This window comes from Hesperophylax consimilis, chromosome 24 (genome assembly GCF_061612785.1).
Source record: "Hesperophylax consimilis isolate HC1 chromosome 24, BYU_Hcon_1.0, whole genome shotgun sequence".
NCBI lineage: Eukaryota > Metazoa > Arthropoda > Insecta > Trichoptera > Limnephilidae > Hesperophylax > Hesperophylax consimilis.
The window spans coordinates 16,019,615-16,041,196 of NC_142859.1; the positions used below are offsets into that span (position 1 = coordinate 16,019,615).

Here is a 21,582-nt window from a genome sequence, read left to right on the forward strand (position 1 = left end):
TCAAGCGGCTTCTGGTAACTTCCGATCCATACATCTCCAGCATCAGAAAACTGCCACAGAAGAAAATGAAAAGTTTATCAAAGGAGGCAATAGGATTATTACTTTCTCCTGAAATTCAAATCGCACCACGACTGAACACGGAAGACTCTGATGTGGATTCTGACTCTGAGGACTTCGAGAGCGATACTGATTCGGATAGGGCATAGGGTTAATCAGATTAAGTTTTGAATTTTAAGACAACAATGCTTCGATATATTTTCGACTGATATTCTGTTATTTAGTTTAATAAACAATGACGTTTTCAGTATGTTAATTGTTGTAATTATTGATCTCCTACTGTCTATATATTTTCGGGTTTTCATGCGTCTCGTTGCTATATTGGATCCACCATTGTGTTTGGATAATTTTTAACTTCAAATTCGTAATCAGCGACCTCAAAAACCCCTGAGTAATGAGTTTTGTTTGAATTAAACGTCGTTTCGGGGTTTCCGCCACGTTTTGGGGGTTCGGCCCCACTGTGCGACGTATGGAATCGCCTTAACGCAGTATCTCTGCACTGGAATGAGATACGGAGTCGATTTAAAGTAGTTTTTTTAACAGTAACATTGCGGTATAAAGTATTGAATGGTGGAAGAAGTTGGAAACACTCGAGAAAGATATTAGCAATAACGAAGCATTGAGTGGTCCACTAGTTTTTTAATAGTTTTCCTGTATCCATCCCTTCACCCCAAATGATCTAAGGCTGTATAAGGTAGTCGCTCCCTTCGTTCTACTCCCACATCCCCTGTCCGGGTGCATAATTTATAGTAATGGGGTGAAGTCTAGCTACGGCCGTACCTTTATTTGGGAAAGCCGTTACAGAGGTAAGATAATTAACTTTGTTGTGGAACAGGCCTCGGAAATGTACTGTTTCAGTTATTTTGTAAAAATAATTTGTACGTGCAACCTTTTTCCCGGTGGTTTATTATAGACCAACTCTGAAATAAATTGGGACGATGGGTTATTGATGGTCGGGACATGGGAGAACATATTATTTCCTGGAGCAATTTCCGTGGGAAGACGTTATAATAATTTTCCTCCCGTCAGTTCCGGTCAGTCAATGTCATGATCGTTGAGTTTAGCTGCCCTTAGAGATTGTAGAACCGGGAACAAATATTGATTGTCTGTGTTGCTAGGGGATATAAAACCGACGATTTCGACGGCAAGACGGGACGACGCACTTGCACGGAACATTCGATTTCATTCAGCCAGCCCCGTGACTCGTGAATCGTCGGCTCTTTCCGCCCGGCCGCCAAAACGCTATGCGTTATATTTGCTTATATCCTCACTAAAAATTGGCAATGTATTTATTATAAATGACGATGATTTCAAAAAATTTATTATATACTTCTTGTTTGAGGAACGAACAAGGGTTGGAATAGCCGCACTTTAAAGGGCTATTCCACACAGATAAAGTATAAATGAAGTCCATAGCTTGTGACAGGCAAATGCGAAAACACAATGCGTAAAGTTACTTCACAATCAACTTACCGGTGAAATCTGCATAAGCCTCATCTGTCAGCACTGGAACGGGATTGTGGTTCGTTATCACTCGTTATTTTAAATTAAATTGTGATAAAAAATACGTATTATGATTATTCCGATAAGACAACCGGCGATGGTGTTTTGACAGGACGAACGGTTTTTTTGCGACTGGTTCGGCTCACGGCTCTCCGTGGTTTTAGCTGACGTGTGCGAACTTAAACTACACAGTTCAAATTCTGACGATACGATTGGTTAGCACACGGCCTGTCAAACGGCGTAACGGAACACAGCTTTGTTTATATTTTAATAACAATAAAATATTTGAAAAATATGAAAACTTCAATAAAAATCAATTTCGATGATTCACTGCCAGGCATCGCGTATGGGATAAAATATAATTCGATTTTTCCACAAAAAATATTTGAAAATCAAATTTGCAGCTCATTAACATAACTGGGTATGTGCATAGTCAATCAGCCATTAGTCATCAGCTTACAGTCGATCAAATAGATTTAACATTTGTCAGGCTTTTCGAATAACTTTCAAAAATATATTTATTCCAAAATGATCAACTTTTACACTTCATTTACATTTTCGCAAAAAACAAAAGCAGGCCCTAGCGAGACTTAAATTCTGATTTTCAGTGACGTATCGCAAATACTTCATTTTCGGAAGTGTATTCATATGCACTAAGCACACAATCATAATAAAGGTTTGTGTTGTTCTGCTCCACTCTAATTTCGCGACTTTTAACTACTTATAATGGCTTACGGTGCGAAGAAATTTCTCTACTTAGGGTCTATCCGTTTTTACGTCACGAAAAAACGTCGACCAACCACATTTTACTACCACGAGACCAATAAAAAGAAAGCTTTCTTCCAGTCCTTGAGTACACCTGGAGTTAGGATATGAATACGCATAGGCATCACGTAAAAGCTATTGAAGTGGGAAACCAACCTTTATGTTAAGGTTGAAGACCCCTGCCTTAGGGCTTTCATAATTGCCTTATGTTCCTCTTTACACGCAGTGATAATTTGTTTCAATTGCGTAATATCATTTTGAGGGTCGATTGAATTATGTCTTCGGAATCCAGCGGTTGAAATAATTTCGTCTTTGTAAAAATTAGGATCGACGGTGATTTATTAGTAGTAAGTAGTAAGTAGTAAAATAACATGAAACATTCCGATAGTGGTCTATAAATTGTTAGGGAATCTTATGGGGTCGTTTAAAACATTATTATATCTAATTCACAACATTAAATCTTTTTTCTCCATATAAACCCAAACAGTTGGTCGTGATACTAGAACTAAAGGACATAATATCTTACAAATCCTTTTCGATAAAACAACTTTTGGCCAGAGAAATTTTAGATATTTTGCAACAAGGCTATATAATGCTCTCCCACTAGCCATTAGACTGAATTTTAAAAAAAAATATAAAACAGACCAAGTCTTGGATCATCAACCAAGACAGATCCAAGATCAAATTTTTTATAAAAAACCCTTAATAAGTATGTACTCCAACTCGATGATGAACCAATTTATCATTCATTTATTTTTATTTTTTATCATTTTCACATTGTCATTTAATGTAATGAAATCTTATATGTATCAAATAATATGTAAACACTAATTTATGTATCCAATACCTCTGTCTGGACACAGGTATATCCCAGTGAGACAGATATCGAAAAACACCTGTAAAAGAACTTTATATTGATAATTAAAATAAAAAATAAATAAACGATTCTTCGCCAAAAGACTTTTGGTCATTTTGCATTACACGAGATACTGAGTCAGCAGCCGATCTGGCCGCTGACTGTGCACTTGACTTTTTCCTCAAACCAATTATATATTATACATGGGTACTTTACGTATACTTACACTTAAATAAACAACTTTATTTTGATGTGTGATCATTTGACGACCTCCGCGGTAGGAAGGAAAGCTTTTTGGCTCTAAATCACAGGTTCAAATCGCAACTTGAGCACAAACAAACTTTATTAAAATATGAGTTTTCAATTTCAGAAATGCAATAGAATTTAAAAATACTTCGTGTTTTATGCCCTGGTGGAAACAACAATTGAAAAGTTGCTTAAATGGACATAACACTTTTGATGACTAGATTTGAATGCAAAGTATTTTCCAAATTGTTTTAATTGCCGGCAACCCAGGCGTTTATTGCAATAACAAAATCATAATCACAAACATGAAAGTAACCCGCCTCACTAGAAGATTTCTGTTTTGAGGCGGGTACATATATATGCTTACACATACATATATCAATATGTACATGGAACATCCATATATAGTTACATACATATTACATATATAGTTACATAAAAACAGGAAACTTCGTAGGAACTTTAAATTTACATAAATGCTAGCGTTTACATCTCATAATAATAACATATCAAAATATAGTTTAAACAACAGTATTAGGTATTGATAAACTAGGCGTGCGTAAAACATAAGCAGTTTTAATAAGAAAGAGTAAATCTCTATAAATATAAATAACACATGTATGTAAATAAAGAATGAGAATTAGACTAAGAAGGGATTGCTAGTAACTTGCTAATACATGCCCTTTTTTGTGTAGTAACCATGTAGGTACTTACTTTAGGCTATCACGTACAGACCAGTTAGACAAGCGTACAAAAAAACAAGCTTTGGACAAAGACACCACAAATACAATGCAATAAAAACATTCACCAATCTATCACTCGATACAAAAATGAGGACAGCATAAAATGGTTCCATTGTCACTGTGTTGATAACTCAACACAGTGACAATTCAACACACTTTTAAAAAGTGATGTAAAGTCATTAGAAACAATGAAAAAAAATTTAAACCTAACCTACTTAACCCAGTTAATAAAGTTTCGTAAACACATTCGTTTTGTTTGGGGAATTTGTAAGAAAAGTGTAACTTCACTTTTATCTCGTTCATATAATATAAAATATTTTTTAAAGTTAAACTATTTTTTAACGCGAAACTTGAATTATTCATATTGGCTATTTTTTAGGATTTTCCTAATGGTGTCATGATTGAAAAAAATATAAAAATAATTTTATATAATATGGATTCCCGGTCATAATATATGACCCTAATACGCTGGAGAGGTTAATCATCTAACCGCTTTCGAATCTTCACAAATTATTTAATTAGTACCACTGGTAAATTAATGATCATGTACAATCATGTGTTCTCATAATATTATATTTTGATACACATGTAGGTAAAATTAGTTTTTCAATATTTCCACTAATAACGAAGTTATGAGCTTTAAAACTGAACAAAGATACAATCAAATATCCAATTGTGTCCCCGTAAATTTATATGCTAAACAATATTATTCAATATTGCCCCGAAAATTCACGGACATGCTATTCAGCCGGTCGCAAAATTCAATACAAATGTTACAATTATTATACAAATGTTGAAAACATGCAATTTTATTGCAGGAGACGACCTCGTTCAATTAATACCTCGAAGCCATTACCGATAGCATAAAATATTCTCAACTTATCGTCAACTTTTAGACTACTAATTTCTCCAGAGAATTTCTTGAGGCGGTAAACGGTTGTGTTTCGCAATTCCACGAGATGCACTCACAGTAAACCCATCGAGTTATCCCCCTCGGGGCTGGAATAGAACCTTTAAACGTGATCTTCTACCACATTATGGGTCTCCTGGACCCCGTGGCAATAATCCGGAGTGCACGTAGTCTAGGAAGTGAAAATCATCAACAATTTAATATCATTCCCGGCGTTGCTCGTTGCACATGAGTGGTTCGGTCTTTCGTAAACATACTTCCCAAATATACAACTAAAACACTAACTCCCGATTGGTCATCATTAGTAGCAGTTGTCCACATTTTTTTCTTTATTTTACAAAACACTTCAAAACAAAAGAGCATCAGGCACAGACATAGGAATTAATAGACGAGAAGATAATGGCGAGGGGTAAAATCAACTGTTGAAGAACGAAGGGGGTTAAGCTGACTGTGATTCGTCAATAAATCAATCTGACAGTAAATAGGCATCTCGCATTATAATATCACCATTTAGTTCTTAAAAGTAAAATCTGCTTTTGAATGAATAGACATTTTTACATGGGAGCGCAAATTACTCGCCACGTTATGAACTAATTTGCGAAGTCCAAATTCGGCAAAGTAAATTTCTTCTGTTTGCAGAGTCGTAGTTAGTTTCAGAGTATTTAGTTAAGACACTTTTACAAATGTTTCATAATTTACTTACCCCAGTAAACAACGATGAGCACACTTGAGAATCGCTACATTGTGATGTGATAGTATATGCTTCTAAAACTGATCTATATAGTACGGTGTGAATAAGCTTAAAATAAAGTAAAATAATGCTTACTTATGGAATGTAATACGACAATTGGGTTTATTCTCTTTTTCACATCTATTTTTACAAGTTTTCATATCACAAGTCAACATTTTGCCGTGTTATTTCGTAAAATGAACCGATGATGCCTCGACCATAGTTCGCACAAGAATGATGACGTCACGTTTTCAAATTTTACTTGAGGCCATACGCGAGCCCAGCCGGCTCCAATGGAACCGGTATGGGGAGTGGGGATAATACGCTTTTAATCACTTAGGGCAGGTCTACTAATATTCATATGTCTATGGCATCAGGCCAATATTGAAATTTATCGCAATGCAAGGAAGTTCGAAATTTGAGAATACTGCAACTGAGTCAATTACAATTTTTTATTTATTTTTTGGAATAACTTTATTGAGTAAAACCTCAAATTGTAATATTTAATTATTGAAGACAATATTAGCGATTTCTAAACGAAAATCTGAAACAGAAAAATCAGAAAAGGATACGGTCACATAGGTAGTTCTTATTCGAAGTATGATACAGTTAAAAGTGACCGAGGGGGATAGGGTCCCACTAGCTCAGTTGGTAGAGCGGTGTCCCGGAAAGACAAGGGTCCTGGGTTCGAGTCCTGGATGTGACCGTATCCTTTTCTGATTTTTCTGTTTCAGATTTTCGTTTAGAAATCGCTAATGTTGTCTTCATTAATTAAATATTACAATTTTTAACATAAATTTAACCTTTTGCGGTCACCGGTGGCCATTTTCACTACAGTGCAGAAAAATTCGTAATCGTGAAACAAACATCGAGAAATATACAGAATTTTCCGGAAAGAGGTGTTATTTTGCTGTTCAATCTTAAAAGATCAATGGTTCCGTTGCTTGTGTGGCACGTAGCGCCATCTTGTTGAAATTAAACGTTGTCCAGATAAATACCATCCAATTCCGACCATAAAAAATCATTAATCATCTCTCGATAGCGCAATCCATTCACCGTAACTGTTGCTCCAGCCTTGTTTTCGAAATAGTAAGGTCCAATGACTCCGCCGGACCATAACCCGCACCAAACAGTCACACGTTGAGGATAGAGAGGCTTTTCAATAATAATTCTTGGGTTTTTTGAGCCCCAGATGCGACAATTTTGCTTGTTAACCACCGAGGTGCAAATGGGCCTCATCACTTAAAATGATTTGCATTTGATTCACCCAAGTGAATTTTAATAATTCAAATGCGCTGTTGAAGCGTGAATCGTTCCATTTTTATTAATGGCGTAGTTTCTACTTGTCAAATGTCAAAAAATGACAGCTTCAAAAGTAACATCTACCGAAATAGCGGGCTATACAAAATAACACCTCTTATTGGAAAACCCTATATTATATACGATGAATCAACTCATTAATTGCATCTTTCAAATTCTTTCCGCATCACTCAATTTTACTTTGAGTTTAAAGTAAAATTGAGCGCAGTGTATAATTTATTTGCAACGGTATACCAACCTTTTTATTTTTTGAACGACAAACGTTACCGAGATAGGAACAACCTGACATTATTTGAATTCCTCATACTTCCATTATTATAGGCGGAAAATGTTGTTAGCACAATGATGAAGGATTCCGTTTCCATTTATATGCTTAAACTAATCATATTATTAGTTTGATGAGAGGTTCGTGGGGTGGTCTGCTTCTTAGCTTTATACCCAGAGGTTTTAAGTTAACCACAATCATATATGTTGAGCTTATGATTGATTACACTTCAATTTAATTTATATATATTTGAAGATAAATAACTAACTAACCATAACTCCGTTTTCCCGCAGGGGCAGGCGGACAGGACGGACCGCCAAACAACTCGGTTTTGGCACACACTCCTTGCTTCATTCACGTTCATGTATCGTCTCATATATACTTTATGTTTATGAATCAAGTATCCTGTCGTCTTCGGGTGTCCCCGACATCATATACTCTCTTTACACGCCTTTGTTCGTTCATTCTCTCTACATTACCAAACCATCGAAACGTCGCATTCTTATTCTTACCATTACGATTACATTAGCCTTGCATTCTTTGCAAATCTCCACATTTTTTTAAGAATCACAAATGGTTTTACTACACTAACGCCACAGGGATCTCATTTATATAACATTCAGTCTACATTCATCTTTCCTCTGTCAGTTCCATGTCTATCTGCCACACATCAGGGTAGGTACCAGCAATTCATTGTGGACTACTAGCTTCACTTCTCCGGACATTATTTGTTAGCGTGAACCGCGTTCTGTTCTCCATATAACATTAATTAAAGAATTATTTATTCGATTTAATTATTTGGTTTAAGCCGAAACATATCTCTGATAGTACTGTTATGTAGGAGGTCACATACATTCAAGCTTAAATTTGATTTTTAATGACACTATTTATAACAGCACCATCAAAGAAAGGAACAATATATCACTATTCTCAATTTATCAATTTTCAAAAATGCCCGTTTTTTAACTCGAAACTTAGAACCCTAACTGCTCTGAAGGATGTCGTAAATACTAACATAATATACTTCTACAACTTACTTGGGATGGGGGATAATTAATGGAACAGCTTTGCAGGTGCTTTATAGACAATACGAGTATGTTCTCAACGTGCGTGTCGTCATATTTTGAATGGTTTGATGCATCATAAGTTTGTCGCGTTTTTGTTTTCAATGGTTTTTGGTAAGATTTTTTTTATGTAGGTAGATAATGTCACAGAAAAGTTATAGTGCTGTTATAGTTACTGGCGTTTCCGGGGCTTTAAACAGATTTTTTTAGAAATCAGACGTAGAAAATAATTTAACTCTTATTTTTAAAATGCGAATTTCATCACGAATTATCAAATACGGGGTGGGGAAATGGTGACGCGGGTTGTTTTTCGAAGTGTGCAAAACTTCATCAATCTGTAGGTACGTTCGCGAGCCCACCCGCTATAGTCACATTTCCTTATATAAATAGATTTAAAATAACTTTTAATAAATAATGATCATCAACTCACAAATAATTTCTAAATTTGTATCATATTTTCAACACGTTTTGATTTAAAAAATGGTATTTTGTTCTCAAATCCAAAATTAATTTTTGGATTTGAAAAAGCATGCAGCCGTTCTCCTTAAAAAATGCTCTAATATATCGGACTCCCTGCTTACCAATAGATTTTCCTGTTTATTATTTTGTAAAATATTCCTATCTACTTGGTATTAAAAAAAATCGATGTTTTTTATTACTTAATTCGATGCGACGAAGCAATTTCAACCTCGTTCAAATTCTGTACTCACCTACTGCGAACCCGTCCAGCGCATCTCCTTTGGGTCTGGCCTGGAACCTGTATTCCCTGCCGTTGATTTCCAGACTCCTGACGCAGCCGGTGTACCCAGTCTGAACCGGTAGTCGACTTAGGCCACTCATATTACCAGCACCGCCTAGGAACACTGGTTCCAGGAAGGTCATGCGAGAGAAGAGTCCCTGGAACAAAATAATACAATTTTAGTATTGTACTCTTGAAATGAACGTATTGTTTAATGCACTATGATTGAATAATAATAACAAGAGTTTATTTCAGAATGTATTTAGGGATATTGCAATGCAATACTTTCCATATTTTTAAATAATAAATAAAAAAAATCAATAGATAGGCACAAAAATGCGGAATTTGAGTGAAAAAAGATGTGAGCAAGCAGCCGTTTATGGAGGATATTTCAACATCCCGTCTCCCGAGGACCATCAGATTATAACTGCCATGCAAACATGGCAGTGATAATTGTGTTATTTGATTGGCGTAGTCTGTTCCATAAGCTTACTATATGGTGGCGGAAAAGCTCTATGAAAGAGTGCACTCGTCCCTCCAGGAACATTTCCGTAGCGCTGCAGTATCTCGGTAGGCGGAATAGTTGGCGATAAGCATTATTGTAAGCGACTTTTAGCTTATGCCATTAGGATGCAGGGTAATCTACCCACAGTTCTGACGTGTACAGCGAAGTGCAGAATGCGTTGAATAGTATCCTTTTGACGTTTGTACTGAAAACGCAAACCTTACGTATTTAAGAATAGCAGTTGGAGGGTGTGTTATCACAGATAATATTAGTATGAGATATTTTATTGTATTTTATTTTATAATATTGGCCTTGATACATTAAAGTTGATTCACTTCCATGTTTCTACCATTAGATCAAGGTATGTATTATTGTAGCAATCATACTACCGTTTCAGGCTACAATTCTGTTATAAATAGATTACACACCACTGGTAACTAGTATGCAATGTTAGATGATGTTTTAAGTATTACTCTACTGGGATATAAAACTGTATTGATTAAACATTTTAGCAGTGCATGTATTAATGAGATCACTGCATAATAGTTTTTTTTGTTTCTTCTTTATTTCTTTTAAGGTGGTGCCATAAGTAGTAATGCAAAATTATGTGTTATTGGTTTGAAAATTTGGTCGCATAGAAATGTTTCAGATGCTTTAATTAAATACTGCGAGTAGAATACATTTTGTTCTTTGAAATAATCGATTTTTTTTACATAAGTCTTTTTATAAGCCCAGAAAAAAATAATTTATTAGGCCTGTGAAAACTGCTTTAAAGTTCAAAATTTCCTACTTATAAACCCATTTTCGGTTGTAGTTTTATTGTATAATGTGGCAAATTAAGTAATTTATAAAATTATGAAAATATTTATGTCTGAACATCCACAAAATAAAATAAAAGTCACTTTTTGGCCATGTTTTTTTCTTGCATAAATCAAAACAGGCGGATGGTGTTAAGCGGGAATTTAAACCTTAGCGCCATCTACGTAAGTGTTATTATTGATAGCGGCTCAATTTAAAATATTACACGACGTAGTACATCGCCTTAATAACTTTATCTATGACTTTCACTTTCATGTTTGTAAATGGCACTCATACCGTTAATTCTATATAAATGAATAAATTATTCATAGATGGCACTTGTAACAGTGAAATAGAGCAGTCGATAATACAGAGATTCAGAGATAGATAAATACCATTATTACCAAGGTCAGAGGTCTGAAATCATCTCTACCATATATATACCAATAAAACAATAAAAGTTTACAGTGTATTGTTTGGTCCCGGATTTTTATTGAAGGGTGATTAAACACCGGGCGTTACAACAAAATAAAAAAATGACAAAACCTTACCTAACTTAGGGGAACTTTCAATATCCTCTCGACAACTGTCCCTATTCATAAATAAACAAATAAATATTCGCAAAGTACAAAACTCCGAAAACTTTGCACATAGTAACTAACTATTCAAACGTTATGGTAAGGAATAGTAAACTGAGAGTTCAAAACAAATAAATCGTTAAATCGTATCATGTGGTTAGTGCTTTAACCTTAACCTTATCTTTATCAAAGGATAACAAATTATTGCTTATATAAAAGGCATTCAAACCAACAAAAGAATTCCACAATAACACAAAAACAATAAAATTGCGCTAACCATTGTACAAAAGAATACTTTTTGACAGAGCTTCAGGTACAATTAAAACCGTTTTCAAAAGAAATACGCAAGGCTGCTTTCGAAGCCACATTTAGCAATAATTCATCTGGTTGCTTTAAGCTTTAAGTGTTTGAAATAATTTATTTGTCATTACGTCAAGTCTTGCTACCGGACAAGCTGTCGGAGGTGACACGAGACTAGCGGCAGATTTTGGAAACAATTAATCATCAGCTGGTTACCCAACAATCCGCTAGATGGCACTTTATGTCTTGTAAAGTATTTAATCACGCGGTGTTCTCGGAGTGAGTGTAATACAGAATGGCCATCTTAGAGTGAATATTTAAAATTATACTGGGCGCGTAAAACCGTGATTATTTTCTGGTTTTAATACCCGGAGTTTTGATATGAAACGACTTTGGAGTGGCTAGGGCGGTAAAATCGACTGTTGCGTAACACGTAAGTGGCAAGACGAGACGACGATCTTACATTGGAACTGAAGAACGATTCACTCAAGCCAATTAAAGCCCAACTTCGTTGTTAATCCCACAAATGATAACTATGATAAAGAAGAATTATTGGCCTTCAGAAAAATAAATGCACCGTATTTATTTAACATCTGGCACAAAATCAAATCATAGACCAGTTTATTCGGATTAACATTAGTATAATAAGAGATGCATTTTTAGTAAGTGGATCTACTCCGTTAAATAATATTATTTTGACCATTGAAGAAATATAATATCCACAGTCATGGAAACCTTCTACTGTTAAACCTATTCTTAAATACAAAAAAATGTGAAGAATTTCAAACAATCAACGCGTTATCGAAATATGAATAGATACTTGAAGTGATTATAACATAACAAATTTTGCAGTACTTAGATAAACACAATATTTTATAGGATTCAGATTTAATACTCTTTGTTGAAAAGCATTAAAGGTAATCGTTGAAGAATAGAAGGATGGAATAAATAAAATAGTAATTCATTTATTTTAGCAATGTTTTTGGATTTTGAAAGGGCATTTGAAACGATAGATAGAGAAGTACTGTTAAGAAAACTGTTTTTCAGCTGTATCCATTAAAGTAAATATAAGAGTATTTGAAAAACTTAAAACAAGCAACAAATGTAAATAACCAGCGGAGAATAATTTAGGAGTACCGCAGGGATCGGTCCTCAGACCTCTATTTTCACCATTTTTTATAGTAAAGTTTGACTATTTGCCGAGATAAGTTAACATAAAAAAAAATCTACTTAGTTATCAAATCAATCGAAGATTACATTAAACTTCAAGAGGATCTCAATCGTCTTTTCGACTACTGTGAATCAAATAAACTTGTAGTAAATACCTCAAAGTGCAATAAATTATCATTTACACGTAACAAAAATAAATTTTCCTTTGATTATACATTAAACGGGACACATATTAAAGAAGTAGAATCTATCAGAGACCTTGGGGTAATACTGGATGTGAAATTAAACTTCATTCAACACACTGATGCAATCATCAACAAAGCCAACAAAATGCTAGGATTTATAATACGTTTAACGAAACCTTTCCGCAACCCTTAGAATCTATATTCCCTTTACACAGCGTTCATCCGTCCCCACCTAGAACACTGCACACCGATCTGGACTCCTTTTTACCAAGCTCACATTGAAAGAATCGAAAGAATTCAAAAAAAAATTTTAAACACATTAATTATAAACAAAACTTACATTTCTTAAATTACACCGATACTATTAAATACCACAACTTCAACTCCCTTCACACACGACGTTTGATTTTTAACCAAATCTTATTATTTAAAATTCTTAACAATGGCCTCGACTCACCAGAGCTAACCAATTTAATAGATATTCATATTCCAACAAGATCAACACGGCAATCCTATTTGTTTCATTTACCTACATATAGAACTAACTTTAGAAAAAAATCACCAATTCCACGTATATGTGCCCAATATAATACTAAATTTCAAAACATAGATATTTTTAGCAATACACTTCACAAATATCGATTAGAAGTAACTCGTACGATCAAAAATTAATACAATAGTATGGAATGTATACAGAGCATCTCCTATCCTCATCCTAAATTCCTATTCCTCCCCTCCTCACCTATAATATATATATATTTTTTTTATGCAATAAAACTCCATCTCCAATCAATTCTAATATAGGAGACTTTTTTATATATATTTATATTTGCTCTGTTAAAGCTGTTTGTCTCTCTACAAAAAAAATAAAAATAAAAATAAAATAATTGAAGATAATTATGAAGAATTAATATTTATTTTAAACAATGAACTGAATAATGTATCAAGATGGCTAAAAATAAATAAATTAAACGCAAAAAGAACAAAATGTGTGAAAATTGGATATAAGAACACATCCAGAGAAAGCAAAATTAAAATTGATGGTGAGTTTATTGAAAATTTTACTGATATGAAATACTTGGTGAGTTATATTAGATTCCAAACAAATCTTAAATAAGCACGCTGAGTAAACACAAAAAAAATTGTTCAAGAATTAAAATTTTGGAAGAATTCGTCATACATTTCCAGAAAAACTACAATAACTATAAACCACTCCATTATTGCTACACATTTTAACTACTGCTCATCGATTATTTTTTATACATCAATAAATAAAAAAGTATGTTGCAAAGTCTCGGAAATAGAGCAACGAGAATAATAGTTAGGCGAAATAGGTTTTTCAAAAGTAACTAAAATATTAAAGGAACAAAATTGGTAGACAGTAAAATAGGTACTGACCCCATTAATACCCATTTATATTTATATATAAAATAATTAACAACCTATGACTAAAATAATTTAAAACAAAATTATATAAAACAAGAACATTTACAGATATAACGCAAGAACGTGAATTGAAATTAGGCTACAAAAAAGGACAAAGTCAATACACAAAACAGACTACCATACAAAGAAATGCAATAATATAATGCGTTGCTGGAAACTATACATTCTGCATCGATTGATCGTATGTATGTATTAAGTTATAATAAATTAGACATTTATAAACTTGGATGTACAAATGGCTTAATAAATAAATATATCTTAATGATAAACTAATGTTTACGAGACATGGTTTTTATGCATACACAAAGTATATTATTTTTAAATAATAATTATTTCTTTTAAACGACTTCATTTGAATAAGCCGACTTGTTTAGGTTGCACTCAACTTTCTTCACTTGTCTTGAAGAAGGTTATGTGCAACCGAAACCGACTGACCTATATAACTCCAATGAAGTGGTTTAAAAAAATCATTTAAATAATGTAAAGCCACAAATTGTTGAAATTATTTGACTTTTCAAACACTATTATTTATTTTATCATGGCTGCGGATTCAATTTCTGTCGGCGGCACGAATTTTTTCTACCAAGATTTTTTCAATTTTTATTGGTGTTTTAGGCTAATAATTATTGCTTTAAAATAAAAAACATTTATTTATTAAAAAATAGTTTAATGCAGTAAAATCATAAGCAGCTAATCTCACTAGGGCATTTCTGTGTCGAGATGTGCAAGTGAAATAAAAAAGTACTTGTAAATTTAATATGATATTAAAAATATAAACTATACAATATGGCCAACAATTAACACTGAATACAGTTATTCAAACTAAAATTATTGTTGGTCGGTACGTTTATAGTTGGCAACGATAACATTCTAATGTAAACTAAATAAGCTTAACAAAGTACCTGTTGTGGTTTGCCAGCCACCATCACAGGGTAACCATACTGACAAAGACGAGAGGGAAAGAATGAATGAAAATGAAATGAAATAAAGAATGAATTAAAAAAAATAACAACAAGTATATGAAAGTACATGATATTCCTTTAGCAGAATAAACAAGCTCTCTCAATTAATAAACAGCATCGAAACCAAATAATTTAATCACCGGTATAAATATTGAAACATTAATAAGGGTATCGGGAAAACATTCACGTTTTTATGTCCGGTTTTAAAACCGGGAGTGGCCGATAAAGTGCACTTTAGCCGTAACAAATGGCATACGGTTATTGCACTAGTGCTACAACAACTCGTGTTTCCATTGGCTGCAAGAACATTAATAAAAAGTGCATCCGATAAATATTTTAGGAAATGTCTTTGGAATTGAATGAACACAACATTTATTTTTTCTTTTACTCATTACTTATTATGTTGTCTTCAGTTGATCTCTCCGCGGTATTTTTTTTACCAATTATGTTTATCATTCCTACAGATCAGTCATTCTTAATTTTCGTTTTTAGTTTTCTGGTTTTGATCATATGCTTGTACATGTATTAACTGTGATTCCATGTTCTATTACCTCCATTATTAAAAACTTTTGTGTTTCGTTTAAACATCTTAAAGGTTTTTTAGTGTACTTACATACATAATGTACCTATCAATTATTGTTTGTATTCCAAGCAGAATGTTTTTGACCAGAATACTGGCAAGTATAAGATTTTTCATTTGAACCATAATAACTATGTGAAGTAGGTAGTGTTTATTCCTACACGCTGATTATAAATATATATCATGACCCGCACAAAAAAAGCGCCACATGCAAAATTTAGCTTTGTTTAAAGTAAAATCAGTAAATTCTGTTGATTTTAATCAGTCGGAATGTTTTAAAAACAATTTAGAAAAAAAAACTTTTAATATTTCATAAAACGTAAACCTTAACAAGGCATCGAATGTGGGTAGGTCTCTACAAAAAACTCGCGCTGTGAAGGTAAAAATTTGTCTACAATTAAGGTTGAACTACCATATTTTGGCTTTTAAATATATGAAGAAAAAAAGTAATTTTAGCGGCTGATTCAAAGCTATGAAGAAATAAAAAGGTGATAATCGCAACTGGGACTCGAACCCAGATCTGGGACTATCCCAGTTGCGATCGTTACCTTTTTATTTTCTTCTTTTAAGAGAAGAGAAAAAGTCTCTTTAAGAGAAAAGAGATATTTCTCTCTTTCATGTTATTTTTATAGATATAATTTAAAGTCTTAAACATTTAATGCGAATAAATTGAAATAAATGTTTTTAAGAAAGATATTAGGTACGGAAAATGGTTTAAATCGAAAAAAGTCGACGATAAAATAGAACAAAAAATAAACTTGTTAGAAAAAGTGTCTAAAAAACTTATTCAATTATCTTTTCTTTCTTTAACTTAACAAAATCTTACAAAGCCTAATACAAGTGGCATTGTAAATTTATTATCTTAGAATTAGGACAAGTAATAAATATATTTCTCTCATTCAGGGAAGGAAAAAAGGCTTACGTTCGCCCAAAGGAATTGAAACCATTTTTTATAACTTCCGACGGATTTTTCAATTCTTCGCCCATTTTTTTAATACACAAAATTATATAGAACGTATTTACAATGAAAAAATGAGAATTAATTTACAGGGGGAATTTTTTTAACACATTTGAGGTATTTTTTTACGAAATTCAAGTGTTTATTTCGCACCTTTGTCGAATATTTCTAAGAAAATTATATTAATACCTTTGAAAACTGTGCCTCAAATAAATCAGGTAAAATCACATGGATCATATTTCAATTCCTCTTTAAAATTCACTTAGTAGCAACGTTTTCTCATGAAATTTTCCCTGGCTTTTAACTTTATTTGAAAGTCGCACTTAACTTGAGATGCTCTTAATACTTCATATCGGCTTAAAAATGAAAGAAATTACAATAATTATAACTGAAGGCGTTTTAATTTCTCGTTAAGTGGCGTCTCTTTCCTTTATTTTCCATCGTTTTCTTGCCATTTTCCTGAAGCACTTAGTTTTATTCGATTTCAGAGGCATTGACAACGCCTTGAAAGGAAAATGTTTAAGGTGTTTTAAATTACACTCTCCCGTGCACATAATACACATAAATTAATTGTCTTTTACCAAACCTGCATTCTTTGATATTATTCATCATAAAAGTATAATTGTATATTATAAAATGGTTCAAAACTCATCTAAAATAAAAACGTATACAGTGTAATATTTTTAATTAACACTTATTTTTATAATATATTTTTTAAATCGTTTTTGTCAATCTCATATTTATAAAGGAAAATTAGTTGATGATAATACTCTTAATTTTGAAAATTAAATAAAGATACAAATTACGTGAAAAAAATTCGGTCACAGTGGCCAAGTGATTTAGGCGTTCCGGTATGCTAAAGATCCTGGGTTCTGTTCCCAGTTGGGACCGCTACATTTTTAACACTTTGTCTTGTTCTGTTTCATCTTTCATTTATATTTTTTAATATTATCTTATTCTTCGAGGTTACGTAATGTTCTATATCAAAAAATGTTAATGTTCCTGTGTTCTAGGTCTTAAATCTCCGAAAGTTTTCAAAAATTTCTTTAAAATTTTGACACAACGTTGCTATCGATATGCGTTTGTTTTGATATACCTATAGTGTATGGATGTCACGTGAGACAGGTAAAAACATGTTTTTATTAATAAGTAGCGCCATCTCTTAATACCAGCACGCGCTTTTGTTTCTCTATCTACACAGACAGTCTGAGCCATAGCAATGTGTGGTGGGGTACAGCTAGTTATTTATAAATATTTCATAATATTACTTACATTTGTAAGATCTTGTTATCAATCAATACCAATCATTATTATTATTGTTGACCACTTTGTAGATACCCCAAATCTAAAATTTACCGTCAGCTTAAAGCCGTTTATTTCCAATGATAACAATGTGTAAACGCTTGAGAGCGGAACTTCCTACCGGAAGAAGCAAACAGGAAGTAGGTTCGGCCAACTACGACAAGTCCCGCTTACCGGAAGTAAGGCCGCCACTTCCTTTTTGAAATCACATTATGCATCAAGCTTAGCTAACATAATGCAAAATTTGACGTAATAAAGACTAAACGCTACATCTCGTGACTTGAATACTTCCACATTCTTGTTGAAGTGTTTCTAAAACTGCTAAATGGCAAAATTATAATTTTAGTAATTTTTTTTTTTAATAATATTTTGTATTAATTATCATTTTAGGTTACTATTTGATAGTACCTGCTCTCACAGTAGGCAATCAATAAACATTAAACTGATGATTCATGTTACTTAAACCTTACTGAGAATTATAATTAGTTCCTTTTAAATCAGACCTTTAATTAACATTTATAACTAGTGACTTACCACATTTTATTTATGATTATAATTGACTCTCAACTAAGACCCAAAACTAGCGATTTACAATCGTCTTTGAGGTGAATTTCTCCCACGAAAACGGTACTTTGGAAGCAATCCATTTATTATTTATATTTTTACTATGACGATACAAAGAAAATACATTATAAATCAACCACGTGTTTTGACATCATGATAATATGATAGTTTACTAAAAATGTATAAAGAAATTCTGATAATTCAAGTTCTAACATTTGTTAATCAGAAAAATTCTGTATAAATTAGCAATTCATTTGTCTCCCTGTTATATGAAATATACCTGTATAATGCGTAAACTTTTAATTTTTAAAATTGGAACTGATAACTATAAATCATATCAGAAAAGCGTTCGTATCAAAATAAATATGTTAATTAATAATGCTTTATCTGAAATATGTATTTATTTTGTTTTAATGTATGAGAGATGTCGTAATTTATCAAGTGTATTAACATTTGAAAGTTAAATTCTTCTTGTGAAAAGCAATGATCGTGAGATAAATATTATTTATTATTTTAATATGTTCTTTCATCTTCACAAATCTTACAGAAGTTTATTGCAGGCTGTAAAAAATCACGGGATATTATAATAATATCGTTTGATTTTCTACGGGTCTGCGTTAGTTTTTCCATAAGAGCGTAACTTAAAAAAACAATAAAAGGATTATAACCATTGTTATTATTTAATTTACTGAACACCATTAATTTTTTAAAAGATTTGGTGATTTGCTTTTACACCAGCAATAGCTGAATATTATTTTATTTTTTTATTTCTTGCTAGAGCAATCCCGATGAGTTACAAAAATCATTGTAGGACGTCGAAACTTGCAATACGTAGGTGGGAGTTAATATATATACAAATTTACATTGGTATTTTGACATCAAAATTATAAGTTTCACAAACGAAACAGTACAAAAATAGAAAAATATTATAATTATAAGTTTCACATACAAAACAGTACACAAATAGAAAAAAATGGGGTGTAAGTAGAACAAACAACAAGAAACCAAAAAGTAAATAGATTTTTTTTTAAATCCATTAACATAAATAAAATATATAAAGAAACTTAAGTGAATGTAGTTTAAAATCAATTAGTTTTAGTAAACACCGTTTGACAACCTTTGGCTCATATTAAAACACGTCGGCACTCGCGACGGCACATTTTACGGGTGCATAATTTTACACGCGGTCTCCCTTCCCCACCTGTGGAAAAGTTGAGATGGCGACTTGACATAATTTGGCTGTTACGGGTATACTGAATTTTAAATGGCGTTCGTTTACGTTGAAATACCCCCGTATTATTTGGTGGCGTTAGGCAGGAAATTAATGGTACAAACATCAAAGGAAATTTTGATCAAGTTTAAAAAACGTTCCATTACAATTTGAAAAAGTCTGTCAGTAATGATGGTGGATTAGAATAAAAATAGAATATAAAATGACCCGTAAAAAATCACTTGACATTATTATAACTGTCAATTTTCTTTATAATTGAACATACCAATTTAACATGGGTAACATGATTCTTGCATTACGCAAGACGAATAAAATAGTACATTTTCCGTGAAGACCATTCAAAGCTGATCATGCAAATTAATTGCGGCTCAACGCGTTGCGCGACTTCGTGTGGATGGAATCATTCAATGATTATGGCGATGAGCAGCAAAACGTTTTCAAAAGATCGACTGTGTGGATGAAAGAGTTTTGTTTTGAATTAGGACGGGTTATTTCAGATGATTTGAACAATTCTTCAAATTTTAAAGTTAATTTTCAAGCTCTGTGAAAGTTATTTTCAGGTTCTGTTATTATTTCAGTTCTGCCAAGTAACTGGCCTATAATTATATAATAACAAAACTTTAATGGGATTTTCACGGAACCCGAAAATGAACTTTGAAATTTGATGAATTGTTCAAATTTTATGAATGGGGAAGGTTCAAATGTTGTCTGGTTCTTCAAAGATTATTGATTTTCTGCCACCACAAGCGAACGAACCTTGTTCATTACCGTTCGAAATCTCGTTTGTCTTCACTCGCAGGTTCGCATGTCCGCCACCAAATTTGGCAATAATCGAGCGCTGCGTTGTTTCTCTCGGCACAAGTGTCAAGTAAGTGTCGAGTGACTCACATACACAGCGACCTTCATCAGCGCAAATGACAGCTCCACAATACTACAATCCCGGAGATGTCGGAAGTACCGGCGTGCGCAGCAGTTGAAGCGCAACATGTGTCTGACACACGCCCGACACTTGACACTTGTCTCGCTGAGTGAACACTCCGAATTAATGAAGTATTATTTATGCGAGAGACAATGCTGACTTGGAGCATCGTGAATTTCGACTTACTTGGAAATATGACTCACAGTTTCACATACTTAACTTTGCAGGCGGACAAAATAGGAACTAACGAACTATATCACTAAATAAATAAAAAAAAACCAACGAAAATTTTATGTTTTTCGCATTCGTTATATCCACTGACCATTTATTAAACTGCATCAAGTTGATTGCCATGCAATATAACATAAAGGGAATATTATCACCGCCAACCATTTTGAAACGATAAAAAATGACAATATTTAGTCCAAACAAGGTAAATTATTATTTTTTGGTTGCACGAAATTTCCACCGGGACTTGATAAATTGATGGACACGTTTTCCAATACGTAAAATATTTCAAAGTGTTTTTTTTTGTTTCGGCTGATGAATGCGTTTGTTTAATTTGGCGTGGTTACGAATAATATTATTGTTAAATTGCTGCAATTATTTTGGAAACAAAATGCTGCAGATGCATTCATTGACAATATCACAAAGTCGCGTTATGTTCACACTAATCGAAGAAAAATTATAGCACGTTCCTGTTTCTAGATAGAAATCGAATAACGCAACGGATAGGAAAAGAATAGCTACAAATAATATATGTGAATGAATGAAATGCCTATAAATAACATCATTCGTAGGTAAATGCGACGGAACGCGTTAAAAAGAGATAGCCATTCAAATATCATGTGTACGGGTGAAACAGTTATATTATTACCATTAGAGT

At 33.0% G+C, this 21,582-nt stretch overlaps 1 protein-coding gene across 1 annotated transcript in view; it reads right to left on the minus strand.

Annotated features, from left to right (window-relative positions):
• The window catches only part of SP2353 (EGF like, fibronectin type III and laminin G domains protein pikachurin), a 400,085-nt gene that overhangs the window by 131,786 nt on the left and 246,717 nt on the right, over positions 1 to 21,582 (minus strand). The window contains exon 7 of the mRNA XM_089646527.1: positions 9,170 to 9,356. Within this exon, the coding sequence (XP_089502653.1) occupies positions 9,170 to 9,356 (187 nt within the window). The remainder of the gene's footprint in view (positions 1 to 9,169; positions 9,357 to 21,582) is intronic.